The sequence below is a fragment of the Mus caroli genome, chromosome X (assembly GCF_900094665.2).
Source record: "Mus caroli chromosome X, CAROLI_EIJ_v1.1, whole genome shotgun sequence".
NCBI lineage: Eukaryota > Metazoa > Chordata > Mammalia > Rodentia > Muridae > Mus > Mus caroli.
This window is the reverse complement of record NC_034589.1, coordinates 93247415-93274630: the sequence shown is the minus strand read 5'-3', so window position 1 is coordinate 93274630 and position 27216 is coordinate 93247415. Positions and strand designations below refer to the sequence as shown.

General features: G+C 42.3%; 1 protein-coding gene and 1 pseudogene across 2 annotated transcripts; one reads left to right on the top strand and one right to left on the bottom strand.

The window, feature by feature from the left end:
• Positions 1 to 1374: 1374 nt before the first annotated feature.
• Positions 1375 to 1775, top strand: LOC115030077 (annotated as a pseudogene).
• A 12866-nt stretch (positions 1776 to 14641) lies between these two features.
• On the bottom strand, positions 14642 to 26612 carry Yipf6 (Yip1 domain family member 6). 2 transcript variants are annotated; one of them, XM_029473336.1, is made up of 8 exons: positions 25408 to 26612; positions 23825 to 23953; positions 23520 to 23598; positions 22702 to 22744; positions 20662 to 20790; positions 19932 to 20089; positions 18663 to 18717; positions 14642 to 16401 (listed from the first exon to the last, which is right to left on the bottom strand). In XM_029473336.1, exons 1-8 carry the CDS (start codon positions 25462 to 25464, stop codon positions 16167 to 16169), a joined length of 885 nt encoding a protein of 294 aa, XP_029329196.1. In that variant the 5' UTR covers positions 25465 to 26612; the 3' UTR covers positions 14642 to 16166. The 2 variants fall into 2 exon arrangements, with proteins under 2 accessions (XP_029329196.1, XP_021009561.1); XM_021153902.2 differs by having other exon boundaries at positions 14642 to 18717.
• Between the last annotated feature and the right edge of the window lie 604 nt (positions 26613 to 27216).

Sequence of the window (27216 nt, the reverse complement as noted above, 5' to 3'; positions counted from 1 at the left end):
GGAATGGGTGGGTAGGGAAGTGGGGGGCGCTATGGGGGACTTTTGGGATAGCATTGGAAATGTAATTGAGGAAAATATGTAATAAAAATATTAAAAATTTTTAAAAAATGGACAAAACCTCTGAAACTCTCAAGCAGCCCCAATTTGCCTTTAGAAGAGTTGAGTTTCCCTGGTCATGGTGTCTCTTCACATCAATGGAAACCCTAACTAAGACAACTCTATACCTATTTGGAAACAACTGTACAGTCCCCTATTCTCTGCCCTGTACCTGCTGTCCTATTTCTTGCTAAGATGAGTTTGGCATCTCATTATACATGACTCATATAAGTGTAATTATGCTGTGTTGTCTAATCTATCTGTCACTTGCTTATTTTACTTAGAATAATTTTGTCCCTTGTGACCACTAGACATATCATCTACATGATCTCAAGTCTGTGTGCCTGTCAGGAGCTAAAAGAACCTTTATATCCTCCCTAGTCACCATGAAGGCATTGAGGGGTTCTTATTCTGAAGATGTGGAATAGTGCCAGGGACAGGTTGACTAGTGTGCACCAAGGTTGCTTTTGTGAAAATAAGGTAGACCATGGAGCAGAAAGGAAGCCTGATCAGCTTTCATACCAGGCTCTCATGAGGCTAGCAATCCTTCCTGTTCCCCTGTCTCAGTGAGCAGTATGTATCAGTGAAGAGCACCATCCTGGAGTTCACAGAGCTGAAGCAGTGAGTGGAACAGGCAAGTAGCAGAGAGAGCATCTGTTGTTACTGATGGGTAATGGCTCTAGGTAGAAGTGTGTAAGATATCAAACTTGTTCATCATGGAGGGAAAAGACAGAAGTCAATGTTAGGTCATGACTTCTGTACCTCAGGGGCATCTTCTATACTCTCAAAAATTATATACAGTGTTAGATATCTTATGCTTAGTTGAAGTGGGAGAAGAGAAGAGAAGAGAAGAAGGCCAACCTGCCTAAAGGGAATTCTTACCTAACAAATCTTACACTAACTACTTCATCCTCTCTAAGAACTTTAAGACCTGGTGTCTGTAGAGCCTTTCAACTAAGTGTCAAAGAGTACTTCATCCAAAACCATTTGGGCATAGCCACAGAGGCACCAGGGCACTTGGAGGAAGAAGGGATTTGCCAGCCGAGCTGCAGTGGAGTATTGAAATATCCCTTTGACCCCACTTCAGCCATATTCAGTATGTATTACTGGATGAAAACAGATGACCCCCTAAATCAAAATATCTTTACAAACCATTTTATGGGGCAAAAATCAGGAGCGGCTTAGGTGGGAAGTTATAACTCACGCTACTTGCATGCTGGAGTGAGGATTTTGGCAAGGGCTATAGGCTTGAATGGGACTGGAGGATCTGCTTCCATAATGGCCAAGCCAAATGATTGTTGCCAGGAAACTTCAACCCTTCACAGAGGTGCAGCCTCTGGGAGTGACAGTGCTGACAAGAAGTCTCAGGGTCCTAAAGGTGGTGGCAATGCAGTAAAGGTCAGACACATTCTGTGTGAAAAACATGGAAAAATCATGGAAGCCATGGAAAAGTTAAAGTCTGGGATGAGATTCAGTGAAGTGGCCACACAATACAGTGAAGATAAAGCCAGACAAGGGGGTGACTTGGGTTGGATGATCATAGAGGATCCATGGTGGGGCCATTTCAAGAAGCAGCATTTGCCTTGCCTGTAAGTGGGATGGATAAGCCTGTGTTTAGAGACCCACCAGTTAAGATAAAATTTGGATATCATATTATTATGGTTGAAGGGAGAAAATAAAATCACATGAAAGACTGAAAAAAAATTCTATAGCAGCCTGGGTTATGGAATAAAACCCTGTCTCAAACAAACCACCACCACCATGACCACCACTAACAAAACTTCTCCTGGAGTGAAACATCTAATGCAGAGTACAGAGCAGCCTGCATGGCAATCTCTATGACCTGTTCTCTGAAATCACGGTTAAACAGGTTACCCAGTCTGTCTTTACCAGACACATCAGAAGCAAGATGTTACAAGATGTTACTTCCGGGCTGGAGAGATGGCTCAGTGGTTAGGAGCAGTGACTGCTCTTCCAGAGGTCCTGAGTTCAATTCCCAGAAACCACATGGTGGCTCACAACCATCTGTAATAAGATCTGATGCACTCTTCTAGTGTGTCTGAAGACAGCAAGTGTACTCACATATATAAAAATAAATAAATGAATCTAAAAAAACAAAAACACAAATAAAAACAAAAACAAAACAAGTGCTCACTTCCAAGTGAGGAGAAATCTGCATCTGCCTTATGAAGAAAGAAATAGAAAGGAAAGTACAGACATGTTTCTAAACTATTGCAGTCCTCCAATCACAGCAGCAGTTCAAAGATTTTCGTCATCTCCAGCAAGGTACACACACACACACACACACACACACACACACACACAAACACACACACACACACACGGCTCTCCTCTTTAAGTAAATTTTAAGTAGAAATCTCAACCTGATGACCTATGAACAAATTATCAGCCCCAAGACAGAGGATAACTTCACTGACTATTATTGAACAAAAATGGGGTGGAGAAGTGGGCATAGCAGAACACACCTGTGATCCCAGAATCAGGGAGGATGGCCTTGAGTTAAAGGTCAGCCAGAAGTATATGGTGAGATCTTGCCCTAGAAAAAGGACTGGGGATGTAGTTCAGTTGCCTAGAATGTACAACATCCTGGACTTCACCTCCACTACCCCCAAATGGTGGGCCAGGCACACACAGAAAAGAAAAGAAAAGAAAAGAAAAGAAAAGAAAAGAAAAGAAAAGAAAAGAAAAGAAAAGAAAAGAAAAGAAAGAAGGAAGGAAGGAAGGAAGGAAGGAAGGAAGGAAGGAAGGAAGCACTGTGTGTCTGGAAAGAAAAGCTATTGCAGCTCTTGCAGAAGACCTGACTTCAGTGCCCACCACCCACATCAGACAGCTCAGAACTGCCCATGAGTCCACTTCTGGAGGATGTGATGCCTTCTTCTGGCTTCTGTGTACCCCCAGACATATGCAGTATGCATAGTCGTACATAAATAAAATAAAGTACTTTTTAAAAGGAGAATGATTCTGAACACCCCCTGAGGAAATATGGAAAGGTCCTGGCTCAGGTTGTACTTCTTCTGCCTGGAAATAATTAGCCACGGCGCCTGATTCTGGTCCCTGGGCTCTCGGGTACATCCTCTGGCTCATCTTTCCTTTCCAAGCAAAAAAGCATCCGTGTTTGCAACAGCATGTGATTATTTCAGCTTTAGTCTCACCAGTTTGAGCAGCCCATGGTCTCTTCTTTTTTTATACAGTCTCTATCCGTTTTAGTCCATGCTGGAACAATTTTCTAAGTATAGCTGTCTTTAAAACTCTGTGAATCACATTAAGGTTTAGTCTATTACACCAAAGCTTCACCGGAAAAAAAAAATCTTTGAGCTAAATCCCTCCTCACCTGAGGCTTTGGCAGATATCACTGAAGAACAATGGCTTTAAGCTTCTTAAGTACCCAACTGACTTGAGTCTTAGAGCCACAACCTTGGATCCTCTTATGGGTTTAGTGGTAAAGATTTTACAGTCCGACCTTTGGCTTTAGTTTTAGGCCACATCTTCCTGAGAGTGCCCTGGATTTGATGTTTGTTTCAAAGCCATTTCTTATTTTAGCACTGTTCACCACGTGGAGGATCTAGGAATGCATCTTCAGAGACAGTGTATCCATACTCCCAGCTGCATGGTCCTCCATTGGTGTTCTCTCTGTCCTTGCATAGTTTGCTATCTGCAGTGGGAAGAAAGCAGGCAGCACCTTGTAGGCAGTTGGCAGGACGTTTCTCTAGCTGGACCATCCATCTCATCAGACACATTTCCTCCTTTTCAAAAAGTTTCAGCTAAGGATGCTAAACTTCCAGTTACTAAGTAACACAGCATTCCCTTGTTTTTCATTAACTAGTTTTTTTTTCTGCCTATATCTGTACCCTTATTGGCAGTCTCCTCAAAGCTCAGACTACTACTAACAATATGCTCAAGAAAATATAACCATTCATTAGCCCAGCTTCTGCCAACTGCCTAATTCTTCAACTAGTCTCAAAATTGTAGATGTTTATTATTATAGCATCCCACTTCCAGGTAGTTCTAGATTACTACTACTGTGTAAGATGTAAGAGATGTCTCCAAAATTCAAATACAACAAACCTAGTTGTTTTGTGGTATTTTTTAAAGATTTATTTATTGTATATCTATGAGTGTTTTACCTGAGTGTGCGTGTACCCTGTGCATGCCTGGTACCCACAGAAGCCCAACAAGAGCCTCAGATCCCCCTGGAAGTAGACTTATGGATGGTTGTGAGCTGCCAGGTAGGCGCTGTGAACCTAGATCCTCTGCAAGAGCAGAAAATGCTCCTAACCACAGAGCTCGTATTAACCACCTGATGCTTGTATTTTTTTTTCTTAGTACTGTAAATTTAATTGAGGGCCTGGCTGGACCTTATTCAGTGGTTCATGTTATACAAGCATCCTACCACGAGCTCCACCATCACTAAAAATTGTAATTGTTTGTTATCTGACAATTTCTGTCAGTTAAGGATTTGGGAGTGGTTCAGCTGGGAATTATGGTTAAGGACCTATCATGTGGCTGCACTTGAGATAGAACCAACTCGGTGGTCATCTCAAGCTTGAATGGTGATGGACGGTCTGCTTCCAGAGGGACTCCTTTCCATGCTGTGGACAGAAGACTTACGACCTCACCACAAAACCCTGTCCTCAAGCTATATTATGGTAGTGTCGCCATTACATGGCCAGTGACTTCCTTGTAAAAAAGAAAGCTCAAAACAAGGAAGCCTGCTTCTAAGAACCTAATCTTCCAAACTGCCTAATGTCACATCAGGTTTCTATGCTTATTAGGAGCAAGTCTGAAGGAAAATTGAATTTAGATTCTACCTTTTTGAAAGGAGGAGCATCAAACAAAATTTGCAGCAGAGGGGCTTATTTATTTATTTAGTTAGTTAGTTGGATAGACACTTCACTATGTATCCAAGGTTACCCACAGACTTGCAATCCTCCTACCTCTCTATCTCTTCAGTGCTGGAATTGAGAGTGTGTGCCAATGCTCCTGCTGTTGGTAAATTACCATAGTCTCCTGTTCTCCCAGATGTTATAGCCAGAGAAGGTCTACAGAGTTCTCTAATCTAAATAGGGAAAAAGTAAGGCTCAGTCAGAGAAACTGTTTTCATTGAGACACTTTAATAATTTTCATGACTCAGTAGAGCCAGGTATGGTAGGTAGTTCATGCCCATGACTTCAGCGTTCGGGAGCCGTAGGCCAGCCTACACCACAGAGCAAGACCCTATCTCAAAGCAACAACAGAAGAAAATAAACAGCAACAAAACCCAAACCACAAAGTCAGTAGAGCTTTCAACTTGGGTAGGACTGAAGGTTGCCGGAGCAGATAGGAAAAGTCAGATGACACGATGTCCTTGAAGAGTAATTTTCAGCAGTCTTTGTTCTCTCCCCCAGAAGATAGCTCATTTATACCAAGTGCCAATTTCGCCAGATGTGGGTCTCTACATCAAGTATTTTGCATACACCAGCCTAGGTAAGACTCATGAAACTACAGTAAATTATTTTTAATTTTTTTTACAGTCCAGTTATTACCTCCCTCCGCGTCCACCCTCCCACAATTCCTCATCTCATACCTCCTCCTCTATCTCCAAGAGGATGTCCCCACCTTACCCCCACTTCACAAGGCCTCCCCACTCCCTGGGACCTAAAGTCTCTCAAGGGTTAAACATATCTTTTCCCATTGAGGCCAGACCAGGCAGTTCTCTGATGTATATGTATGTGTCAGTAGACTCGAATCAGCTAGTGTATGCTGTTTGATTGGTGGCTCAGTGTCTGAGAGTTCTCCTGGATCCAGGTTAGTTGAAACTGCTGGTCTTCCTATGGGGTCACCCTCCTCCTCAGCTTCTTCCAGCTTTTCCCTAATTCAACCACAGGGGTCCCTGGTGTCTGTCCATTGGTTGGGTGTATCTGCATCTGACTTGTTCAGCTGCTTGTTGGGCCTCTCAGAGAGCAGCCATGCTAAACTCTTATCTGTAAGCATGCCATAGCATCAGTAATAGTGTCAGGCCTTGGAGCCTCCCCTTAAGCTAGATCCCAATTTGGGCCAGTCACTGGACCTCCTTTCCCTCAGTCTCTTCTCCATTTTTGTCCCTGAAGTTTTTTTTTTGAAAGGAACAATTCTGGGTCAGAGTGTTTGACTGTGGGATGGCAGCCCCATCCCTCCATTTGATGCCCTGTCTTTCTACTGGAGGTGGGCTCTATAAGTTCTCTCTCCCCACTTTTGGGCATTTCATCTAAGGTCCCTCCCTCTGAGTCCTGAGAGTCTCTCACCTTCAAAGTCTATGGTACATTCTAGAGGGTCCCCCCAAACCTCCTTCCCGAGGTTGCATATTTTTATTCTTTCTGCTGGCCCTCGGGGCTTCTTTCCTGTTTCTTACCCCCATACCTGACCAAGTTGTCATTTTCCCTTCCCCGTTCCCTCTCCCATCTAGGTCCCTCTCTCTGCCCCTTCCCTGTGATTGCTTTCTTCTTCCTCTCAAGTGGAATTGAAGAAGCATCCTCACTTGGGCCCTTCTGCTTCTTAATCTTCTTGAGTTCTGTGGATTGTATCCTATGTAGCCTGTACTTTTTTGGCTAATATCCACTTATTAGTGAGTACATACCATGGATGTCCTTTTGGGTCTGAGTTACCCCATTCAGGATGATATTTTCTAGTTCCATTCATTTGCCTGCAAAACTCAGGGTATCCTCATTCTTAATAGCTGAGTAGTATTCCATTGTGTAAATGAACCACATTTTCTGTATTCATTCTTCCGTGGTGGGACAACTGGGTTGTTTCCAGCTTCTGACTATCACAGAGATAAGGCCAATATGCACATAGTGGAGCCTGTGCCCCTGTGGTATGGTGGGGCATCTTTTGGGTATATTCCCAAGAGTTCTGTAGCTGGGTCTTCAGGTAGATCTATTTCCTATTTCCAGAGTGGTTGTACCAGTTTGCGATTGCTTTCATATGTACGGAATATATGGCTCAAAAGAATTATGGTGATCCAAATGAAAATGGCCCCCATAAGTTTACAGGGACTGGCATTATTGATCATGTGGCCTTGTAGGAAGTGTATCACTTAGGGATGGGCTTTGCTACCTGTGAATCTGGATGTAGAACTCTCAGCTACCTATACACACACACACACACACACACACACACACACACACACACACACACATTTTTACCCCTCCAAGTTCTCAGATTATCCCCTCTCCCAACTTAAATGTATTTTTATACTTATTTTGTTGGTGTGTACATGTATGTGTGTGGGACGCGTGTGCCATATCCTGCATGTGGAAGTCCGATGATAACATTCAGGAATCAGTTGTCTCCCTCTCTCATGTGGGGCCCAGGGATCAAATGCAGGTCTTTAGGCTTTGACATCGGACCCCTTTACCCACTGAACATCTCACCAGTCTACTCCTTAGAAACACATTTTAAAGACACAGGGGCACAGAGAGGTGATATGACTTGCTCAAAATGGTCCTGTGGGATTCTGAAACCTGGGGCCACACCAGTGGGCTTTCACGAGTTCAAAATAGACCAGGGATTAGTAGAGCATTGGCAGGTATTTACGTCACTTAGCCCGGGCTGTACCTCTGTGCATCTAGAGGGATATAGCGAACTCCTTCACAGGAGTTCAGTTGAATCAAGAATAGCTTGGTTTTAAAAAGAGGAGAAATATCCTACGAGTCTTGCTCTCAGAATTTGACCACCTTGTTTCATAGCTCACTCACCCCTACTATCCTAGAGATTTGCCAAGGGAACATAACTTGGTCTTCAGGGAAATAATCCAGATGTTATGTTGTCAGTAACTGAAAAAGACAGCACTTGTGACTGTGAGAACACAGCTGGTTTGTTACATTTATTGATTCAATGATTTGCTGGGAATGCCAGGGATTGAACTAGGGCCTTCTGCAAACTAGGCCTGCTTCTGTAGCACAGAAACTCCCCCTACCCTCCCCCGCCACCGTACCCCCCCCCGCCACCGTATTACTGTCATTAAAAAAAAAAAAGAATTACTAAGGATTAGGAATATAACTCAGTGGTGGAATGTTCACTGAGCTCGTGTAAGTCCCTGGGCTCTGTTTCCAGAATCCCAAGGAAGCAAGCAAACAAACAAACAAACACTCCTTAAGATGGTTGGAGTCTCAGTCAGCTGTCTCACTGAGTGCCGTTCAGAAATCTGATAGATTTGAAGACGCTGGAAAAGCAGAGTACTGGGAGGATTAGGAAATATTGGAATTCAAAGTACTCACCACTGGTGAGCCTACTCGTCTCAGGGCCATGCTCTGAATCCAGCTTGAATTCAATAGGGTGCCACATGAAAAGGGAGATCAGTTCTAGAGGCTGTCTGGCGAAGCCCTCCAATTCCCATACGAGGAGCTGAAAAGGAGGTCTCTTAATGTGCTAAAGAGAATGAGAATACTTTCTACCCACTTGTTTCCTTCTTCTTTTTGCCTTCTCATTCTCTGGTACCCCAGATCCCATGCATCCCTGTGCATCAGTGCCAAGAGCAGCATCCTTATCCCTTGGGATGCAAAAGGAAAACACTGGAGGAAGCAAAGAATTCATCTCCAGATGGAACTGCCATGGCCCTGCATGTGCTGGTGGCATTTTCACCTCACTTTATCCTCATTCGACTTAGCTAAAATGTGAGCAGATTCATGCAGTAGATGGCAGAGCAGGCTTCCTGAGGTCCTTGCTTTCTGGCTGAAGCAGCCAGAGTACTCCTGGTCAGGCAGCTCAAGGGGATATCTTAAAAGATAGTCATGGACCCTTACACGTACGTATTGGTCAAGCAGAATGTGCATGGATTTGACTCAAACTAACACAAAACAGATTTTTTAATCTAATACCTATTAACACTAATATTAAAAATACCATGGTGGGTTGTGATGTTGCCATGCATGCATACAGCATGTGCTAATCGAATTCAACGTCTATTTCTCCATCTTTACCCTACTCTGTACCCTTTTTAGTCGTTAGTAATATTCCAAGTGTGCTTTTTGAGGTTTACATATGAAAGAACGTGTGGCACTTGCCTTTTAAACTACCAACCAAGGAGTACACATGGAGGGACTCATGGCTCCAGCTGCATATGTAGCAGAGGATGGCCTTGTCCGGCATCAATGGGAGGAGAGGCCCTTGGTCCTGTGAAGGCTCGATGCCCCAGTGTAGGGGAATGCCAGAGCAGGGAGGCAGGAGTGGGTGGGTGGATGAGCAGGGGGAGGTGGATGGAATAGGGGGTTTTCGGAGGGGAAACCTGGAAAGGGGATAACATTTGAAATGTAAATAAAGAAAATGTCAAAAAAAAAAAAAAAAGATTGGAAGGAAAAGGACACTGCAAAGTCTCATATTGCCCACTGGGTGGCGCCAGCCTGGGCAGCTTTGAATAGTGCGGCTATTGAAAACAATGGTCCCAGAGACTGCAGCCCACTTGCAGGTCAGAGCCTACCTGCCCAATTGCTTGTGGAAACAAAAGCTATAAACACTCTCTTTAAAGTTTAAAGAGGAAATGATATTATTTCAAATGTTCAAGATACTTCCCCAAATTACTGTGTTTATGACGAACTTTAACTTACAAGGAGAAAAAAATCCAAAGATATCAATACCCCAATAGCACAATTCTTGCTAAGCTGACAAAAAAATAACTTGATTTAAGTCCTTTAAAAAATCTATTTTAAAGCCGGGCGTGGTGGTGCACGCCTTTAATCCCAGCACTCAGGAGGCAGAGGCAGGCAGATTTATGAGTTCGAGGCCAGCCTGGTCTAACAAAGTGAGTTCCAGGACAGCCAGGGCTATTCAGGGAAACTCTGTCTCGAAAAACAAAACAAAACAAACAAACAAACAAACAAACAAAATTCTATTTTAACAATACATAAAGCATTAAAGGTGAACTATTATCAGAAAAATATGCTGGTTTAATAAATGTTTATATTGTGAAATGCAATGATTAATTTGTTTGTAGATAGGGATTTCCTTCGTGGCCCAGGCTAGCTTCAAACTACCGTGATCCTTCTACCTCAGCTTCCCCAGTCCCCAGCATTCCAGGCGTATGGCCCCACCCCTCCTTAATGACATGCAGCTTCTCCAGTGCTTTATTGATGTGTATTCATTAGACATAGTGGTGCATTTGTCTTTTTTCACCTGAATTATTTTGTTTAATATGATTTCCAGTTGCCTCCATCCCACTCATTCATTGATACCCTAGACTGATTCTATAACTTGGGTATATGCATAGCAGCATTATAACTGTGCATGTGACCTACATCTGTGATATGACCTTCATGAATATATCCAGAAGTAAAGTCATATAGTAATTATATTGTTAGTGCTTTTAAAAAAACTGAACCTCCATACCTTTTAGAACTTCTTTAGAAGGTGGACCAAGTGACACTATTTTAACAAAGCAAAGCTAAATATGTCTAGAATGAACAACATACTACAATCTAAAATAAAGACAGGATTAGCAATAGGGATACATTGAGCAGTATTGAAGCCCAGAGCAAGGGCAAATCAAGCAAATAGTCTGAAGCATGCAGAGAAAGAAAACTAGAAATTAACAGAATCTCAAACAATAGCAGGACAAGGTTGAAAGCCGTAACACTCTTGCCTTTAGACTTGGAAGAAAAGAAGGGTGAAATGAAAGTTTGTTTGTTTGAAAAAGCAATAGCTAAGAAAAAAAAATATCCCAGAACTTGGTGAAAGTCTGAAACCTACAAGTTCCCCAGAACTTGGGAGACTGAAGCAGGACGATCAGGAATTTGAGGCCAGCCCAGAGACCTTGTCTCAAAAGAAGGGGATTGGGGGAGGGGGTTAGGGTATATTTCTGTAGTAGAATGTTTGCCTAGCATGTACAAGGCCTTGGCTCTGATTGATCTAGAGAACTGTAAACGAAATACCACCACTCTTCCAGAGCCTTGTGAAAGGTGTGCAGTGGCTCACTGGAGAAGAGAGATCTCAAGTTCAAGGCCTATCTTGGTGTCTTAGCTGTACAACTTTATTATTAAGCCTCAGCAAGCATCCATGCCTAAACACATAATAGTAAGACTATGGGACAGCATCGACGAGAAAACATATCTGAAATCAACCAGAGAATGGGGCACATTCCTAACAGAAGCATACCGGTTACACAAGAAGGGCATAATATTCAAAAGTGCTGATAAAAGATGATTGTCATCTTTGGGTTGTTTATTAGGCAGAAATATGGCTTAGAAATTAAGTAAAAATATTCTCATGTATATGCTACAATTGAAACTAAGAAAAATTCATTGCCAGCAGATACATGTTCTTCACACAGAATTGAAATTTTGCTAGAAATATGAACCAGCAAAAAATGAAAGATTGAGATTCTCTCTTCTGTCGCTTGTATTCTATTGGTAATGCTTTCGTCTGTAGTTCCTGACTTCTTTCCTAGGTTTTTCATTCCCAGGGTTACCTCCATTTGTGTTTTCTTTATTTTTTTCTACTTCTACTTTTAGGTGGACCACTTTGTTCAGTTCCTTCATCTCTTTGTGTTTTTCTGTATTTCTTTAAGGTATTTATTTGTTTCCTCTTTAAGAGCTTCTAGCTGTTTACCTATGTTTTCTTGTCTTTCTTTCAGGGAGTTATTATATCCTCTTTAAAGGACTGCATTATCTTCAGGAAATAGGATTTTAGGTCACGTTCCTGACTTTCAGGTTGTTGGTGTATCCAGGGCTTGTTGTTGTGTGAGAAATGGGTTCTGATGAGCCAAACTATATTGGCTTTTGTTGTTTATGGTCTTGTACTTTTCTCTTGCCATCTGGTTATCTCTGGTGTTAGCTAGTCTTGGTTTCTCTGTCTTGAGCCTGCCTCTTGTGTTCCTGGATTGCTGCAGGTCTCCTAGGAGGACTGTGACTCTGATACAGCAGACCTCCTGTGTAGTCTTCAGACTATGTGTTCTTCAGAGGGGCATGTACACTTGTTACCTGTTGGCCTGATTGCAGTAGCTCTCCTGGGTGGCCTTCAGACTGTTGTGGGTGCATGCTTGGCCACATGGGTCTATCTCTAGCAAAGTGTGGTGGCCTATGACTGTAACCCGGACACACAGAAGGTCTGTACATTTGAGGAAAGCCTGGGCTAAACAATGAGACTCTGTTTCACAAAAGGGGGCAAAAGGAAAGAAAGCAATAAAAGGAAAAATGAAAGCAAACACAAGTCTTAAAGTCTCAGTGATTCAGTCCTAGGTCAGCCATCAAGTTTTAGATACCTCTAGGGTCGGAGGAACTGTAGAGAGGAAAAATGTCTTGTAAAAGCCTGTCAGAGCAGCAGTTGGCTCATGCACAGGACTGGCTCCATCACCGATCCATTGTGGATTGGAGGGTCTCATAAGGCTTTAACCATCCCTGAAAAGTCATCCTCTCATTTAACCACTAGTAAATTGCTCTTGCTCAAGGAACATCCACTTCATGCTCATGGAAGCAATCCCAGTTAAATGCAGAGGAGCACACACATACAAAAAGATGTGGGGGCCGAAGGAGGTCTTGTTAAGAAGAGTTTGATGGGAGAAGGGGCTGACGATAATGTAGGGGGATATGATCAAAATGTATCACGGGCGTGTGCAATTTTGAAAGATTTAAAAAATAAAAAGATAATCCTATTTCCAAAATTGAGCTCATTTATAAGGGTGAGAATGTAGCTCCAATGGTGGAGTGCTTGCCTAGCATATGCGATGAACTCAGTCTAAATACTGGCAGTCCCCTCTCTCTAAAAAAGTTACCCTTAAAATTGAACTAAGAGAAGCACTGTGATGGAGAGTACCTGCTGTTAATGACTATCCAGTCCCTAACAGCAGCACTCCAACTTGATTTGGGGCAGTGATGCACATAGTCAAGAGTGCATTTCCTAGCCTATCTCTGCAGCTACATGCCCCAGATAAATCTCCTTAGCAAACAGAAGCTGTCATCTTCTACAAAGGTAGCTGGTAGACAACTCAGCCACACAAAGCTGCCTGCTTGTCTTGTATGTCTAAATTCTAACTGCTGTGCAGGTACAATGAATTGGGCTCCTGTAGCAATTTTGGTCCATGCCACATTTAGGAGGGAAATTGAAAATGACATGAAATTTGAAATCTGGGGTTCTGGATGGTACTAGGAAACTACTAGAGCTGTTTGTAATTTGTCATCTTTACATTTCTTTTTTGTTGTTGTTTTTGTTTTTTTTTTTTTTTTCCAGACAGGGTTTCTCTGTATAGCCCTGGCTGTCCTAGAACTCACTTTGTAGACTAGGCTGGCCTCGAACTCAGAAATCCTCCTGCCTCTGCCTCCCAAGTGCTGGGATTAAAGGCGTGCGCTACCACCGCCTGGCCGCCACATGTGCTCTTATTCATGTAGCCCTCTCTCTAGCGCTAGACATTGTTTTCAGATGAGAAATAAGTCTTAATTTTACTTAAGTCACCTGTTTCTGGTTTTTCTATTACATGCAGCTCATATTCAACCAATTCTCGCTGAATTGCTCTCCGGAGCCAAGTAGGCCTGGCTTCAAGTAGCAGCTTTATCACTTAGTATTTGTGTGGCCTTGGGTGTGGCATGTCAGTACTTCAACAAGCCTTTGGATGGGCCAAGGCTTGAATCAGAACATCCTCCTTATGAGTTGTACTTTGTGGTGTACATGCCCTGTAATCCCAATACTCAGGAGGTCAAGGCAAAGAATGCTACTCTGTTATGTGGTAAGACCCTGCCTCAAAAAAGCCAAGGGCTAGGGATATAGCTCAGTGGTATAGCACTCACTTAGCATTCACAAAGCCCTCACTCTAAGATGGTAATACCTTTACAGAAATAAATGTTAGATGTAAATAATATGTGAAACCCACAGTGGCTTATTTAAACCTCATTTACCATTTATACTTCTAATTCTTCACTCTTGCCCTTTAGCATTTTTCTCAAGATGGTCCAAGATCCCATGTTCCTTTGACACTAATGACACTGGTAGGCTATGACTACACTACCTTGCAGGCTTGTATTTGGGGTCATCCAAAAGATATCACTTTGACATCCAGAGGCAGTACCTACTCAGCCGTTCTCAGAAGCATGCAGTCTTCTAGGCTTTGGGCTTCTAAATTATAAACACAGGGACACCCCTTTACACCTACTGTTGTCTTAATTCCATTAATCTCCATGTCCTTATGTATTGCTTTAAAGCCACTTTGAGCAAGATATTCTACTGAAAGCACTCGACTTCCTAGCACTGTAAGCACCGTAAACTCTACCTTTATACTTCCTTAGTTTCCAATTACTATTTGCTCCACTCTTTGATGTCCCAGTTGTTCTTATGGGCTTGGAACACTTTTGATTACAAAAATGGCGTGAATAGAGGAGATACAATGTATTAAGGACCAATAAGGGTCTTGGCATACCTTATTTGCTCAATAAAGATTTTCCTTTGAAACTTGTTCCACACAATTCAACACATTTGATATCACCTTCCATGAATATAGTGCAAATATTTCTGTGCCTTCAGTACAAAGGCAGACACAAATTTACCTCTTTCTAATGGATTTATTGGCACATATAACATCCACAAACCATTTTACAGGTTTCTTTGCACAGGTTTATTGCTCATAGGAAAGATCAGGACTAGAGTAGAGTACCAAAGACCAGAAACGAACAAGCTTTATTAAGGCAAAATCTTTATTCTCATCACATCTATCCAAATAGAAAAGCATTCAGTACTTGAATGACTTTGATCTTAAGTCTTAGAAATAGACCCAGTACCCTATGTGGTAAATGTGAAATGGAAAAATTTTAAGTAGTTTGACTCTTCAAGCTTAAAGAAAGATAGATTGTGTGTGTGTGAAGAGAGGAAAGGGGGGGGGGTCAAGGAGGAGTAAGGGCCGCAAACCTGTCTTTCTAAGTCTGCCTTCTGTGTGTGCTCAGATGCCAGAGGTCATTACTCTGGAAAACAAAAAAGACCTATCTACCTCCAGTCAGTTACAGGGTGCAAAGGTGAGTAAGAGGGGGCATACTCTGGGGAGGAATGTGTTCATTCCATGTGCCTAAGAGTGTAATACAAACTGCATTTCATCTAATGTGTTCTTACCATCAACTCACTTGCATGCATCAATACAAGATCTTGGGCAATTACATTTCTGTGCCTAAATTTTCTACTGTAAAATGATAATTGTAGCACTTTATGTAGAAGAATGGAGGAACCAGGCATTAAGAATAGTGCCTGGCCAGATGGATAGAAAGCAGACTGGTAGTCGACAGGGACTGAAGGTGCAGAGAGAACAGGAGTGACTTGTTTCTCTGCAGAGTGATACAGACATTCTCAAATTAGATAGTGGTGATGCTTGGGTAATTCTGTAAAGATAGTAAGGACTGCTGAATTGTACACCTTGAAAGGATGAATTTTCATGGTAAAGTGGACTTTAATAAAGCATTACAAAAGTTCTTTTAAAATTAGAATAGTAAATTGGTATACAGTAAATGCCCAATAACTGTTAGTTATTAATAATCATAAATTATTGTCCCTGTCAGTTCTAATTTATAACAAAAGCACACAGAATCTAGAGGAGGACCTCTAATTTACATACATGGATCCATCAACATTCATACATTTACTTCCATCCAACCATCATAGAAACCAACAGTCTAGTTAAAGATCACTTCAGTGTTCAAACCATACTAACACGACTTGATGGTACCCAAAAATATCAACCGACAAATTTTCATTTTCATCTCCAGGAATAAGCAGGCAGCTAAAATGCAGTAAGTCAACAGATTACATCTCCAAGTATAGGCTTAGGAGCCTTCTAATCACATTTTTGAGGGTACTATTTATAAAAGAGAGTCAACAGTGAAATGCTTATCATCAGTCTCATGCCACGTAACTTTGCCCAAGGAAAGAAAGATCCCACAATGAAAAGATCAAATTCAACTTACATAACTTTGAAGCCAAACACACACACACACACACACACACACCCCTCAATATCTGATTATAAACATATAAAACATTCAAAGACATTGTCATCACTAGAGATTTCGTAATCTGAAGCCCAATTAAATCAAGTCTATACTCTTCCTATTGCTAAGCCATGTAAAACAGTGTCATGGTCTCAGATGTGGAAGCAGCAGGTGATCATCGGAGTCGGCTATGATAGCCATGCACAGTCTGCAGAGATACTCAAAAGCTTGAAACTCACCAGCAGCATGAAACTGCGCCATCTTAGAACAGGAGTTCCTTCCCTGGGTGCTTCTGCCCTTCCAGGCCTCATTTCTACAGTCAACCATGTGCCTTTGTAGCGAGCCAGGAAAAGCTATATTACAACTTCCAGAGTTAGGACTTCATTTGTCATGGAAAGCAACAGATTTTTTGCATATATTAAAATATTTATATCCTCTGATCATTTAATTCCAGAAAAAAAAAGAAATTAGGCCTTCAGTTTATCCACTTTTTTTTTTTTTTGGCAATGCCAAGGATTGAACCTAGAGTACTGTGCATGCTTGGCAAATGCTCTATCACTGAACTACAGCCTCAGTCCTAAATTCCCCTTTTAAGTCATATAAAAACCATTCATCAAATCACCCAAGAGCAACAGATTAACACACACAGGATCAAGCTGCCTTATATCCAATGTGTTTAACCCTCCAAAACCCTTACGGCTCGTGGCCTTAGGAATTTCAGAGGAAATGTTTCACCTGAGTAAAATCCAGTAAAGACTAAATTTGAGAAGTATGGTTACTTCATTATTATAATTACTTGGGCAGATTATGAAACAACTTAGGGAAGATATTTGAAGGGAAAGTTTAAAATTTTCAATACAGGAAAGAAATGATACTTTATGACACATTTCAAATATTAGGGTTAGTTTTAAAGTTTTCAAGATTGAAATACCAGATTTATCCTCACAAGGTTTATAATTTAAAACATAAATTACAATGAATTGAAATCTATACCTCCAAACCATTAGGTAAGTAAGGTTGGGACAGAGAGGATAAACTCAGCAATGCTTTGTAACTCATCCCATGAACCCATTTGGCCTAGTGTTGCTCATTTGGTTACTCTGAGAATGAGAAAAATTATGTTTTTAGAATTATATATTTATATGAAGGTAGTCTTTAAATAAAAAAAAATCAATAAATATTTAAATTCTATGATAAAACACATGGAATAAGAAATTTCTATCTTTACAAGTAACTGCATATTTACAATGAATGTTTTCTGACTCCTAATCTTCATCTGTTAGAGTTCAATATGACACATACAGAAGGTATCAGTTCTTACTATCTTACAGGAGTCCTGTTTAGCTGAAAATCAGCCTGCCCTAGATGTTCTGTTCCCTGAAAAGCCTTCACTCTTGTGCATAAATATCTGAGAGTACAGGTAGATGCACATGTGCAAAATGTACATATCTAAAGGGAAGCTAATTAGCTTTACAAATAATGTCTAAAACACACACCAAAAAAATTGTTATTCCCTAGCCCCCAACTCCAAAAAAATTCCTCCATATATAATCAAAACAAACAAACAAAAACAAAAAAACCCTGCTGAGCCCACTATGGAAAGGCAGCAGCTGTAAACTCAACTAACCCTTCATCATGTATGTAAGCATTCTTCCATTATCCAGTCTTGAGAACACTGGATCTCTATGTCCATTTGGTTAAATGCACACTTCTGATGTAGCCTTTCTTTCTAGTCTGGGGCTGGGTTGTACACAATAGATTCTTTTAAATATGCAATAGCTAAGCTACACCTTAAAGGAAGGTACCCACATGACAATATGCATTACAAATCATAAACCTAGATTTCTGATCCTCTACTACTTAGAAAAGCTCAACCATTAAACCATCAAGCACTTCCGTTAAAGTTGCATGTTTGACTGCTGTCATTGTATGAAAGATTAAAAACTAGAATGTAAGCTGTTACACATGACAGAAAAGGAAGTATACAAAAATATTTTAAAAGCTGATTCTTTAGATGTTATTTGCTTAAAGACAAATGACAAACCAAGTATAGCAGTACCTCTGATCAAAATCTGAAACTAGTTAACACGGTTTCTCTTCCCATGTCTACAGACCTCGCTCCTAACCTCTTGTTGTTGCCTTCTCGAGTGTGGGGGAGAACAGAAAATAAGTGGGTACAGACTGTTATTTCTGAAAAGAGGCATATTCTAATGGTCATAAGGCAATGTGTTTAAGAGCTGCACCTGAACAAATATTCTCCAAGCTGAAGGTGGTCACCGACTCTTTGTAATCTCTAGAGTGGACCCACTTGCTCGAGTCACTGGTTGACACGAACAGCTTCATCTTGCCTTAAGGAGGCATGTTACTATCTATGGTATGTACAAGTATTTGAAAAGAATAACATTAAGAGGAAAAGGACAGCCTTGCAAATATCAGTTTCTTATATAAATGACAACAGTGGCATGTGGCCCCCTTTTAATACTCCAACAATTGAACAAGAGTGGGAGTTGTTGTTGTTGATAACCATTATCTTTCAGGTGAGCCTTCAGTTCATTGGTGTTGAATGTGTGTATCCTGATTCATGGTGTGAACGTGAGTATCATCCAACTGATGACAAAGTAGAATAAAAAGACAGGATACACTGCCAGGGCTTTTCGGTTTGGAGGCTGGCTGTCAGCAAGGAATGCTGTAGATGCTAAAGAAAACAAAAAGGAGTATTTAATATAGTCCTATTATCAGAACTACAATATTTACTAGATTCTAATGTCATTGGCATAATCTAGATTATAGAAGTACACTAAAAGTTCGTTTTATTTGTGGCTCCTCAGAGAATAATACAAGTTCAGTTATAGGGCAGAAGTGTGTATCTCAGTACTTGCTAAGCACGGACAAGGTCCTAGGTTCCAACACACATAAGCAGAGTAAACTTATGAACTTACAACAGCCCAGGGTAGCTTCTTTCATATACCAAAGCTTCAAAAGGTTTTGGCTAATTTGGATACAAATCCTTCTTAAGCAAGTTTCTTAATCTATTCTAGAAAGACAGAGTTATGCTTAGCAGGTTTAAATGTGAGTAACTTTACCTGCTCCTATGCTAAATGGTCTCATACTGCTTCATTTTTGTGAGTTAATGGGGGAGAGGGGTCTGTTTGTTACTGCTGTTATTGGCATTCTTTTTTCAAACAAGGTCTTGATGCTTGAACCACTGGCCTTGACCCTACCATGTAGCCAAAGTTGACTTTGAACTCATAATACTCCTGCTGCTACCTGCCCCCTGGGACTATGGGGACTATAGGCCTGTAACCTATCAATTCTCTTTAACATGCTATCATTCTAGCCATCCACTAAAAGCCTACTCATCTTACTCATTAAGAAAACTCCTATATGCTGGACAGAGTGGTGCAGGCCAGTAACCCAACAATTTAAGAGGCAAAGACAGGAGGATCATGGGTTCAAGGCCAATCTGAGTGACACAGAGATTCTGTCTCAAAAAATGTGGTTACCTATATCTTTTTGTTTATTCTTTTGTTCTGTGGTGCAGAGGCTTGAGCCCAGGGTCCATAAATGCTAAGGAAGCACTGTACCTTGAGGAGTATACTATATTCCCAGCCTTGTTATACAATTTTCATTCTGAGACAGGATCTAGTTGTCCAGGCTGGCCTTGAACTTGCAAACTTCTTGCCTCAAGTCTCCAAAGTAGCTGGGATTATAAGTATACAACACCATACCTGGTGACTCTGCACATCTTCAGAGTTCAGATAGGCAGCTCACAAAATGTGGACACCATTACCTTTAATACTTATGTACAACAGAAGAGTCTATGCATACTACTTTCATTTGACAGCAGAATTTCCTTGTTCCTAATCAGCTCTTTGTTTTATCTTGGTTGTTTTATGTTCTGTTACTCACCTACCACGGACCAAGCGAACATCAACAACACCACAAAAAGCCGAATCATGAAGTTTATTGGTCCCTGTCCAGCCAAAAGCAGCAGGCGGCAGATCAGCATTGCTATGTTCAAAGGAAGAATGCAGTACCCTAATACACAGAGACTCTGAAAAAAAGAGCTGCAAACACACATCCACAGATCAGAAGTGTCACTGAGTAGTATAAGACATAGCTCATTGCACAGATGTCTTATAGACATTCTATACACCACTGCCTCCTTCCTGCTAGCCTATCTATACCTTTACCCTAATGGTAATTTCATGGGTCTAGTCTCCTGTATCGCATACTTTCATTTTCTCTATTCTCTTCCTGTTCCCTTCGTTAGTCCCCATAAATGTCAATTTTCTAATATCAAATAATCTACTCTAATTCTTAGCGGTATCCCACTGACCCTATAATATAGTTCTTAGTCTATTCTAGTTAGAGACCAATTTGAGAATGTGTTGTACCATACGCCCCAAATGTATGTCTCAGAATAATTTTGCCTATAAGTTCAAAATTTAAAGAGAAAAGCTGAAGCTTATCAGTGAACTTTAAAATTTATTTCAATTGAGTTTTAAAGAAACTTTTTATTTGGTCCTTAAGTCAATTTTTCTTAAAAAAAAAAAAAAAAAAGCAAAATAGCACTGTTTTCCTAAAATCTCCCATGTGCTACCTAGCAAGCAGGAAAAAGGTACATATGAATACCCACATGTTTCCGCCAAGAAGTTTGGAATTCAGTGTGATGGTAACTGCTCCAAACCAGATGATAACAAATACTTCTGCGAATTCTGGGCCTCCGCCATCATTCTTCCCATCAATGGAACTTTTCTGTAACATCCTAAGAAAACAGTGAAAACTACATAACCTTTTATACAAATCGAGAAAGGCATGCATTCTCACCATACTGCTGTAATGTATCTCGTCTGAAATCAGTACGTAATCTGTACTGTAATGTGTACTTTGTATAAGGAAAACACTACCAGAAGATGGCAAGGTTTCCTTATTTAAAAACCCAAATGCCTGAAGACTATAAGGAGTGTTGCACTTTGACCTTTCTAGAATGTTTAACTGGCTTACTAAAAGCTCTCTGTCCAAGCGGAAGTTATTGAACTTAAGGGGCAAACATAAAATCTCACAAGCATGAGATCTTATTGTTGTTCCTAATACGTGGAGGATAGCTTGACATCTAGTTTGACAGTATTTCTAAGTTGGAGTGCTTCACCTAGGACTCTGCATTTATGAAGATGGTTTGGGTGATAATCCCAACCCTGGGAAGATGGAGTCAGAAAACTTGTGTGCTGAGGATTATCTCAGTGGTAGTGTCTACCTAGCATGTACGAGGCACGAGGTTGCATTCCCAAGCAAAACAAAAAGGGAGCTGTAGTTATGTGAAAAGTGACATTTTTTTTTTACACCTGACCTCCATTCCAACAATACCATCAGGTGTAGCTGGCAGGACAGTAAAGGCTTTCCAGTTATCAGATCAGTATTCTCGGGGCTTAGGTTACTTTTCCAGCTGTTAGCAAATCTGAATGATGGTCTGTTAGCTTGCTTCTTTTTTTTTAAACAAGGTCTACTTGTGTGGCCTAGGCTAAGCCTCTAACCTGTCATCTTCTTGCCTCAGCTTAAGTGCCAGGGTTACAGGCATCATGCTCAGCTATGAATTTCTAATTCGTGCACTAAGGTTTTAGAGCACATGCTTAATAGCAGAAATAGTCTTTAAACTTATTTCATTGCTGATTTTTAAAAATCAGTATATATACACATATATAATACACACATACACACATATACACATATAAAATTTCTAAAAACCTTTGCTTTGAAGCTGAGTAAATACTGAACTGTCACTTAAATATTCTGCATCTAAAAATTTAATAGATGTAAAATGTTTTGAATTCTGAACTTAGAATACTTACACTCGGTATGTTTTTCCTGAAAAATAATAATAAAAAAGTCCATAACCTCATATTACATAGGATAAAGATGTTATATATTAAGTCCTACCCGGCTACGCTGCCTGGTAGTATGTGGAGGCGTTTGTATTCTACGGCTGTGCGTATTCTATTCCAAATCCTGAGCACTGGGTACAGAGAATGTGCTGGCACTCTGTTCTCAGGAATCCCTATCACTTGTCAGGTGGCAAGAATATTAACTAAGCTGGGAGGCAAGGGACCCACCACTGATGCTAGTACTATCACTAGACATGTCATGTGAGTTCATTTTAGGCCTACAGTTGTCTCTGAAAATGAGTGTAGTGAAACTACATAAGCTCTAAGGTTAATCTTTTAAAACTCAGCAATATATATATATATTTCAAGAGCTCTTAACATCTATCTTTTCAAGGCACAGAACCAGTTTCCTTGATGTGAACCAGTTTCCTTGATGTGATTATTAAAAGAACAAGAAAGTGATACTACATTATGATCTAAATGAGCATACAATAAATATAAATTTTAAGTTATGGTGTGGTGGTGCATACTTGAAACACTAGGACTCAGAAGTTGGAGTAGAAGCACAAGTTTGAGGCCAGCCTGGGCTACACAGAAAGTTCCAGGATAGTGTGGCCTACATACTACAACTCTTATCTTTTCTTTCTTAATAAATAAATTTAAAAAAAAAAGAAGACGCCCTAAAGGCCTAGTCAATTTTTTTCTTAATTCTGGAAAGCCATTAAAACAAAACAAAACAAAACAAAACAAAACAAAACAAAAACAAGCTCCAATAAGGAAGAAGTGTAAATACTTACAATGCAAGCGTCACACAAAGTATCAATGGGCCCCACAGGTCCCCTACAATGAAAGGAAAGACAGGATGCTAAGAAACCAATATGCCATATTTTCTATCTTTACCTAATTACTTACCTTCCACTCAGAATCCTAGCAGCAAGTTTTACCTAAGCCTTCCCAACCTTTCTGTTTCCCTCCCTTACTTCACATATCCTTTAAGGTTTGTTCTTTTCACGTGTCATAAATTACCCTTTCTTCATTTCCTAATCCCCATTCTAGCACATTAAGAGCTATGGACAGCCGGGCGTGGTAGCGCACGCCTTTAATCCCAGCACTCGGGAGGCAGAGGCAGGAGGATTTCTGAGTTCGAAGCCAGCCTGGTCTACAAAGTGAGTTCCAGGACAGCCAGGGCTATATAGAGAAACCCTGTCTCAAAAAAACAAAAAACAAAAAACAAAAAAAAACAAAACAAAACAAAAGAGCTATGGACAATCTGTTCTCCACATGGACACAATATTCAAGTAAGATATTCTGCCTGTGACATCAGGGCCTGGAGAGAATCTCAATCACCTTGGATTCCTAACGATAGCCAAATCACATTAGCAAATTCAACTGTGAGCAGGTTCTATGTTCATAGTTATTGGTGAACTTATGAGTCAGGCCTCTCAACTTCTGAAATTCTGTTCTAAACTTCTGCCAACAATTTCATTTATAGAACTGTTTAGTCCTGCAAAACAGCAGCATCCACATTATTACTTTTTCCTTTGCTTTATAAATAAGCAGAACCAATAAACTATCAATGGTTTGAAACAAATCCTCAAAAACCTCATATACTCACAGTCTCTTAACAGTGCATTACTCTTCCTTGGATATAAAACGTGCATAAATTTCCTTCCCACAGCTTTTAGATCTCGCATCTGAAAAACAAAAATAACTCCATGTCCTGTGATGATCAAAGCACCATGAAGTCCCCTCTGTTTGCCAAGAACACTAACAACTCACTCATAGGGGGACTCTTACATTTCAGTAGAAGAAATATATTTAAAAAAAAAAAAATCAAAGAACCAAACAAAAGTATTTCAAAGTATTAGTGCCTATTCGCTCCCATAACACTGAAGTGGTCTCTCAACTCGTCTAACTTACAATGGTCCGACGAATGGATTCATTCAGTGTGGAGCTGTCATGTTCTTGAGCACGAGCTCTGGAGGGGATGGTAATCTCCCCTTCTATGGGAATGTCCTGAGAAATTGACACATCAGACAACCCTGCAAACTGAGAAAAGATGGGGGGAAAAATTAAGCTTACAACCGCAAAATGTCTCAGAAACATCACCATTTTCTACAGTTGGGCCTGGCTATTTAAGGTTTTGCGTAGTAACTAAAAGTAGCTCAACAGACATTGGGCAATACAGCTAATTCTTAACCACTCCTAGTTAACACAGTAAGCCCCTGTCTACGCATGCATGCATACAAACTTGCACACATACTTAAACACATCACAGACATTACAGAGGGGGAAACTAAGAACAGCTAGGTTACCTGTAACCATGTGGCAGTAGGCATAATGTTTGCATTAGTTTACATATTTTTCACTATTCTGTGATGAGCTTCATCATTTTCCGAACGTCTAAACTTGGGTTTAGAGAGATTTTACTCAGGGTCACAAGTGACCCATAAGATGACCCAAATTACCTTATCCCTTCAGTGCTGGGGATTGGACCAAAAGGGTCTTACATATGTAATGCACTCTCTTTCCCGCTGAGCTCCAGCCCCAGATTCAATATCCTCCTTTAGAGCTTCATTCCCGGTGCCTAAAAGACTGCCTGGAACACTCTAGATGCTCGATAAATATTTTTGCTGAGGAGATGAACAAATAGAGCTAGGAAGCAGGAGAGCTGGGACTTGAACCAAGTTCCCTTGCCTCTCAGTTCAGTTCTCTACTGTTACGCTGCCAATTTAAAACAAAAGCAATGAAAGCAGTTATTGAGCAAACAGTATATAAGCAAATACTGTTTGGGGAAGAAGAACGACAGGGTGTAACAATGATTTCCTTATACTCCTCCACTCATGACTGTATTAGGCACTTCATAGAAGTTATGTCATTTTAAAGGCAGGTACCTTCTTTTCAGTTTAAGAGTCAAAAACACCCTTCACTGAAACGAAATGCTCAAACTCACACAAGCTTCAGTGCGAATGGACTCTAGCTCACATGGGGTTAACTGTGAAGCCTGTGTTCTTAAGCAGTACTGGTGGCTCTTAGTGACACATATGTGTCATGTAGGGGATAGCAAGCAACCTGCAAATAATAATTAGCTGCCTAGAGTCACCGGACAAGTAAAGGTTCCGGTTACAACCAATAAAACAACGTCCTGTGAGAAGCAGTTTCATTACTTGTGTAGTACTTCACAATGACTGGTGACAAGTCGTGATCAATGACAGTGATAGAGGATACTTCAGAAACCACTCAAAGCTCAGCATTTAACTCACTGTCAAAGAACCCCTAGAGTGTGGATAGGCAGCGGAGAGTCTCAGATAGGCACAGAAGGCCAGCGAACGGAAGGAAGATGCAGCTAACTCAAAGACCAGGTGTAGTGTCGGCTGGTTGTAGACGCCAAGGACCTGCAAAGCCAAGAAGCTCTGGCTCTCTGACCCCGACGCCTTCCCGACTCGCTTCCCGGGAGCTCTGCCTTGCCCTCAGTCCCTTCTGCCACTGTCCTCTTAACTCACCAGGGGCTTGGATGCCGCTGCCTCCTGTTCTCCCGGAGAGTCCTCCGCTTCCGCCATCTTGATAAACCTCCGACTGCTCCCCTCCCATGCGTCTCTGCGAAACCTGAGACGTGGAGACCGGGGCTGGTCAGCGCGCAGTCGCGTGAAGACGGCGTCACCGCCGGCGCCTGAGGCTGGCTGCTGCGGCGCCCAGCCGGGTTCCGGTGCTCCGGTAGCCTCCGAGGCTCGAGCGCGAGCCTATTTGCTCACTGTTTGGGGACGCAGTTTCGCTAGGGGGTGCTCCGCCTTCCACGCCCGCTGAGAGCGCAGGCTAGACTCGCCGGCTCGCCCAGCGGTGCCCCAGGCTCCAGCAAACTCAGCCGAGCCCCGCGGCGCCCAGCCGAACCCAATGGAGCCCCGTGATGCTCAGGCGAACCCAATAGAGCCCCGTGATGCTCAGGCGAACCCAATCGATCCCAGAGGCTCCAGACGAGCTCAGCCAACTGCGCACTGCCGAACCCAATCGAGCCCAGAGGCAACAGCCACACTTAGCCGAGCCAAGTGGCATTCGGCCGAACCTAGCTGAACTTAGCCGAACTTAGCGGAACCTAGCGGTACACAGCCAAACACAATCGAGCCCAGAGGCTCCCAGCCAAACGTAGCAGAGCCCAGAGGTGCACAGCCGAACCTAGCCGAACATAGCAGAGCCCGGCAACGCACAGCGGAATACAATGGCGCTCAGAGGCGCCCAGCCGAACCTAGTAGGCGCACAACCAAACCTAGCCGAATGCAGCCGAGCCCAATGGAGCCCAGAGGCTCCTGCTAAACTTAGCGGAGCCCAGTAGCATTCAGTCAAGCCCGGCAACGCACAGCCGAACTTAGCCGAACCCAGCAGTGCACAGCCAAACACAATCGAGCCCAGAGGCTCCCAGCCGAACGTAGCAGAGCCCAGAGGTGCACAGCCGAACGCAGCCGAGCCCAGCAGCGCACAGCCGAACCCAATCGAGCCCAGAGGCTCCAGCCAAACTTAGCGGAGCCTTAGCGCATTCAGCCAAGCCCAGCAATGCACAGCCGAACTTAGCCGAACCCAGCGGTGCACAGCCAAACACAATCGAGCCCAGAGGCTTCCAGCCGAACGTAGCAGAGCCCAGAGGTGCACAGCCGAACCTAGCCGAACGCAGCCGAGCCCAGCCGCTCACCACCGAATCTAGTCTGATCACAGCCTGACACAGCCGAACGTAGCCGAGCCCAGAGGCGAACAGCCGAAGCTAGTCAGTGCAAAGCCGAACGCAGCCGAGCCCAGCCGCGCACCACCGAACCTAGTCGGATCACAGCCGAATGTAGCCGAACGTAGCCGAGCCCAGCAGGGCACCCCGAACCTAGTTGGATCGCAGCCGAGCCCAGCAGCGCACAGCCGAACCTATCTTAACGCAACCAGCGGTGGCCTACGGCACACAGCCACACCTAGCCGAGCCCAGACAAACGAAGTCGAACGCATCGGCGTTCAGCCAAGCGCTGCCGAGTCCAAAGGCGCCCAGTCGATCTCAACCGAACCTAACAGCACCCAGCTGAGAGTAGGCTATCCCACCACCAGCGCCACTGCGGAGCAAAGCGGAGCACTGTGGATCCAAGACGCGCCCAACTAGGACCAGCTGAAAGCAGCTGAGACTAGCAGCGCTTGACAGAACCAGTTCACCAGAAGTGGCTCTGAAGTGCCATTCCTCGTGTCCCCAATAGGGCTGTCTTCTAGTGAAAAAGAAAAAGGCCTCCGACTTCAAGTTGAAGAACCTGATCCCCTTGTCTACTGCCGTCCTTGCCTTACTAGTTCCC

Bases quoted from the DNA above. Each gene is read 5' to 3' on its own strand.
- Yipf6 (XM_029473336.1), bottom strand. From the start codon at position 25,464: ATGGCGGAAGCGGAGGACTCTCCGGGAGAACAGGAGGCAGCGGCATCC. The intron at 20,090-20,661 runs GTGGGTATTCAT...GTGTGTTTGCAG, and splicing joins AAACTTCTTGGCGGAAACAT to CTCTTTTTTTCAGAGTCTCT. The intron at 18,718-19,931 runs GTGAGTAACAGA...TGTTTTCTTTAG, and splicing joins GTTCGCTTGGTCCGTGGTAG to CATCTACAGCATTCCTTGCT.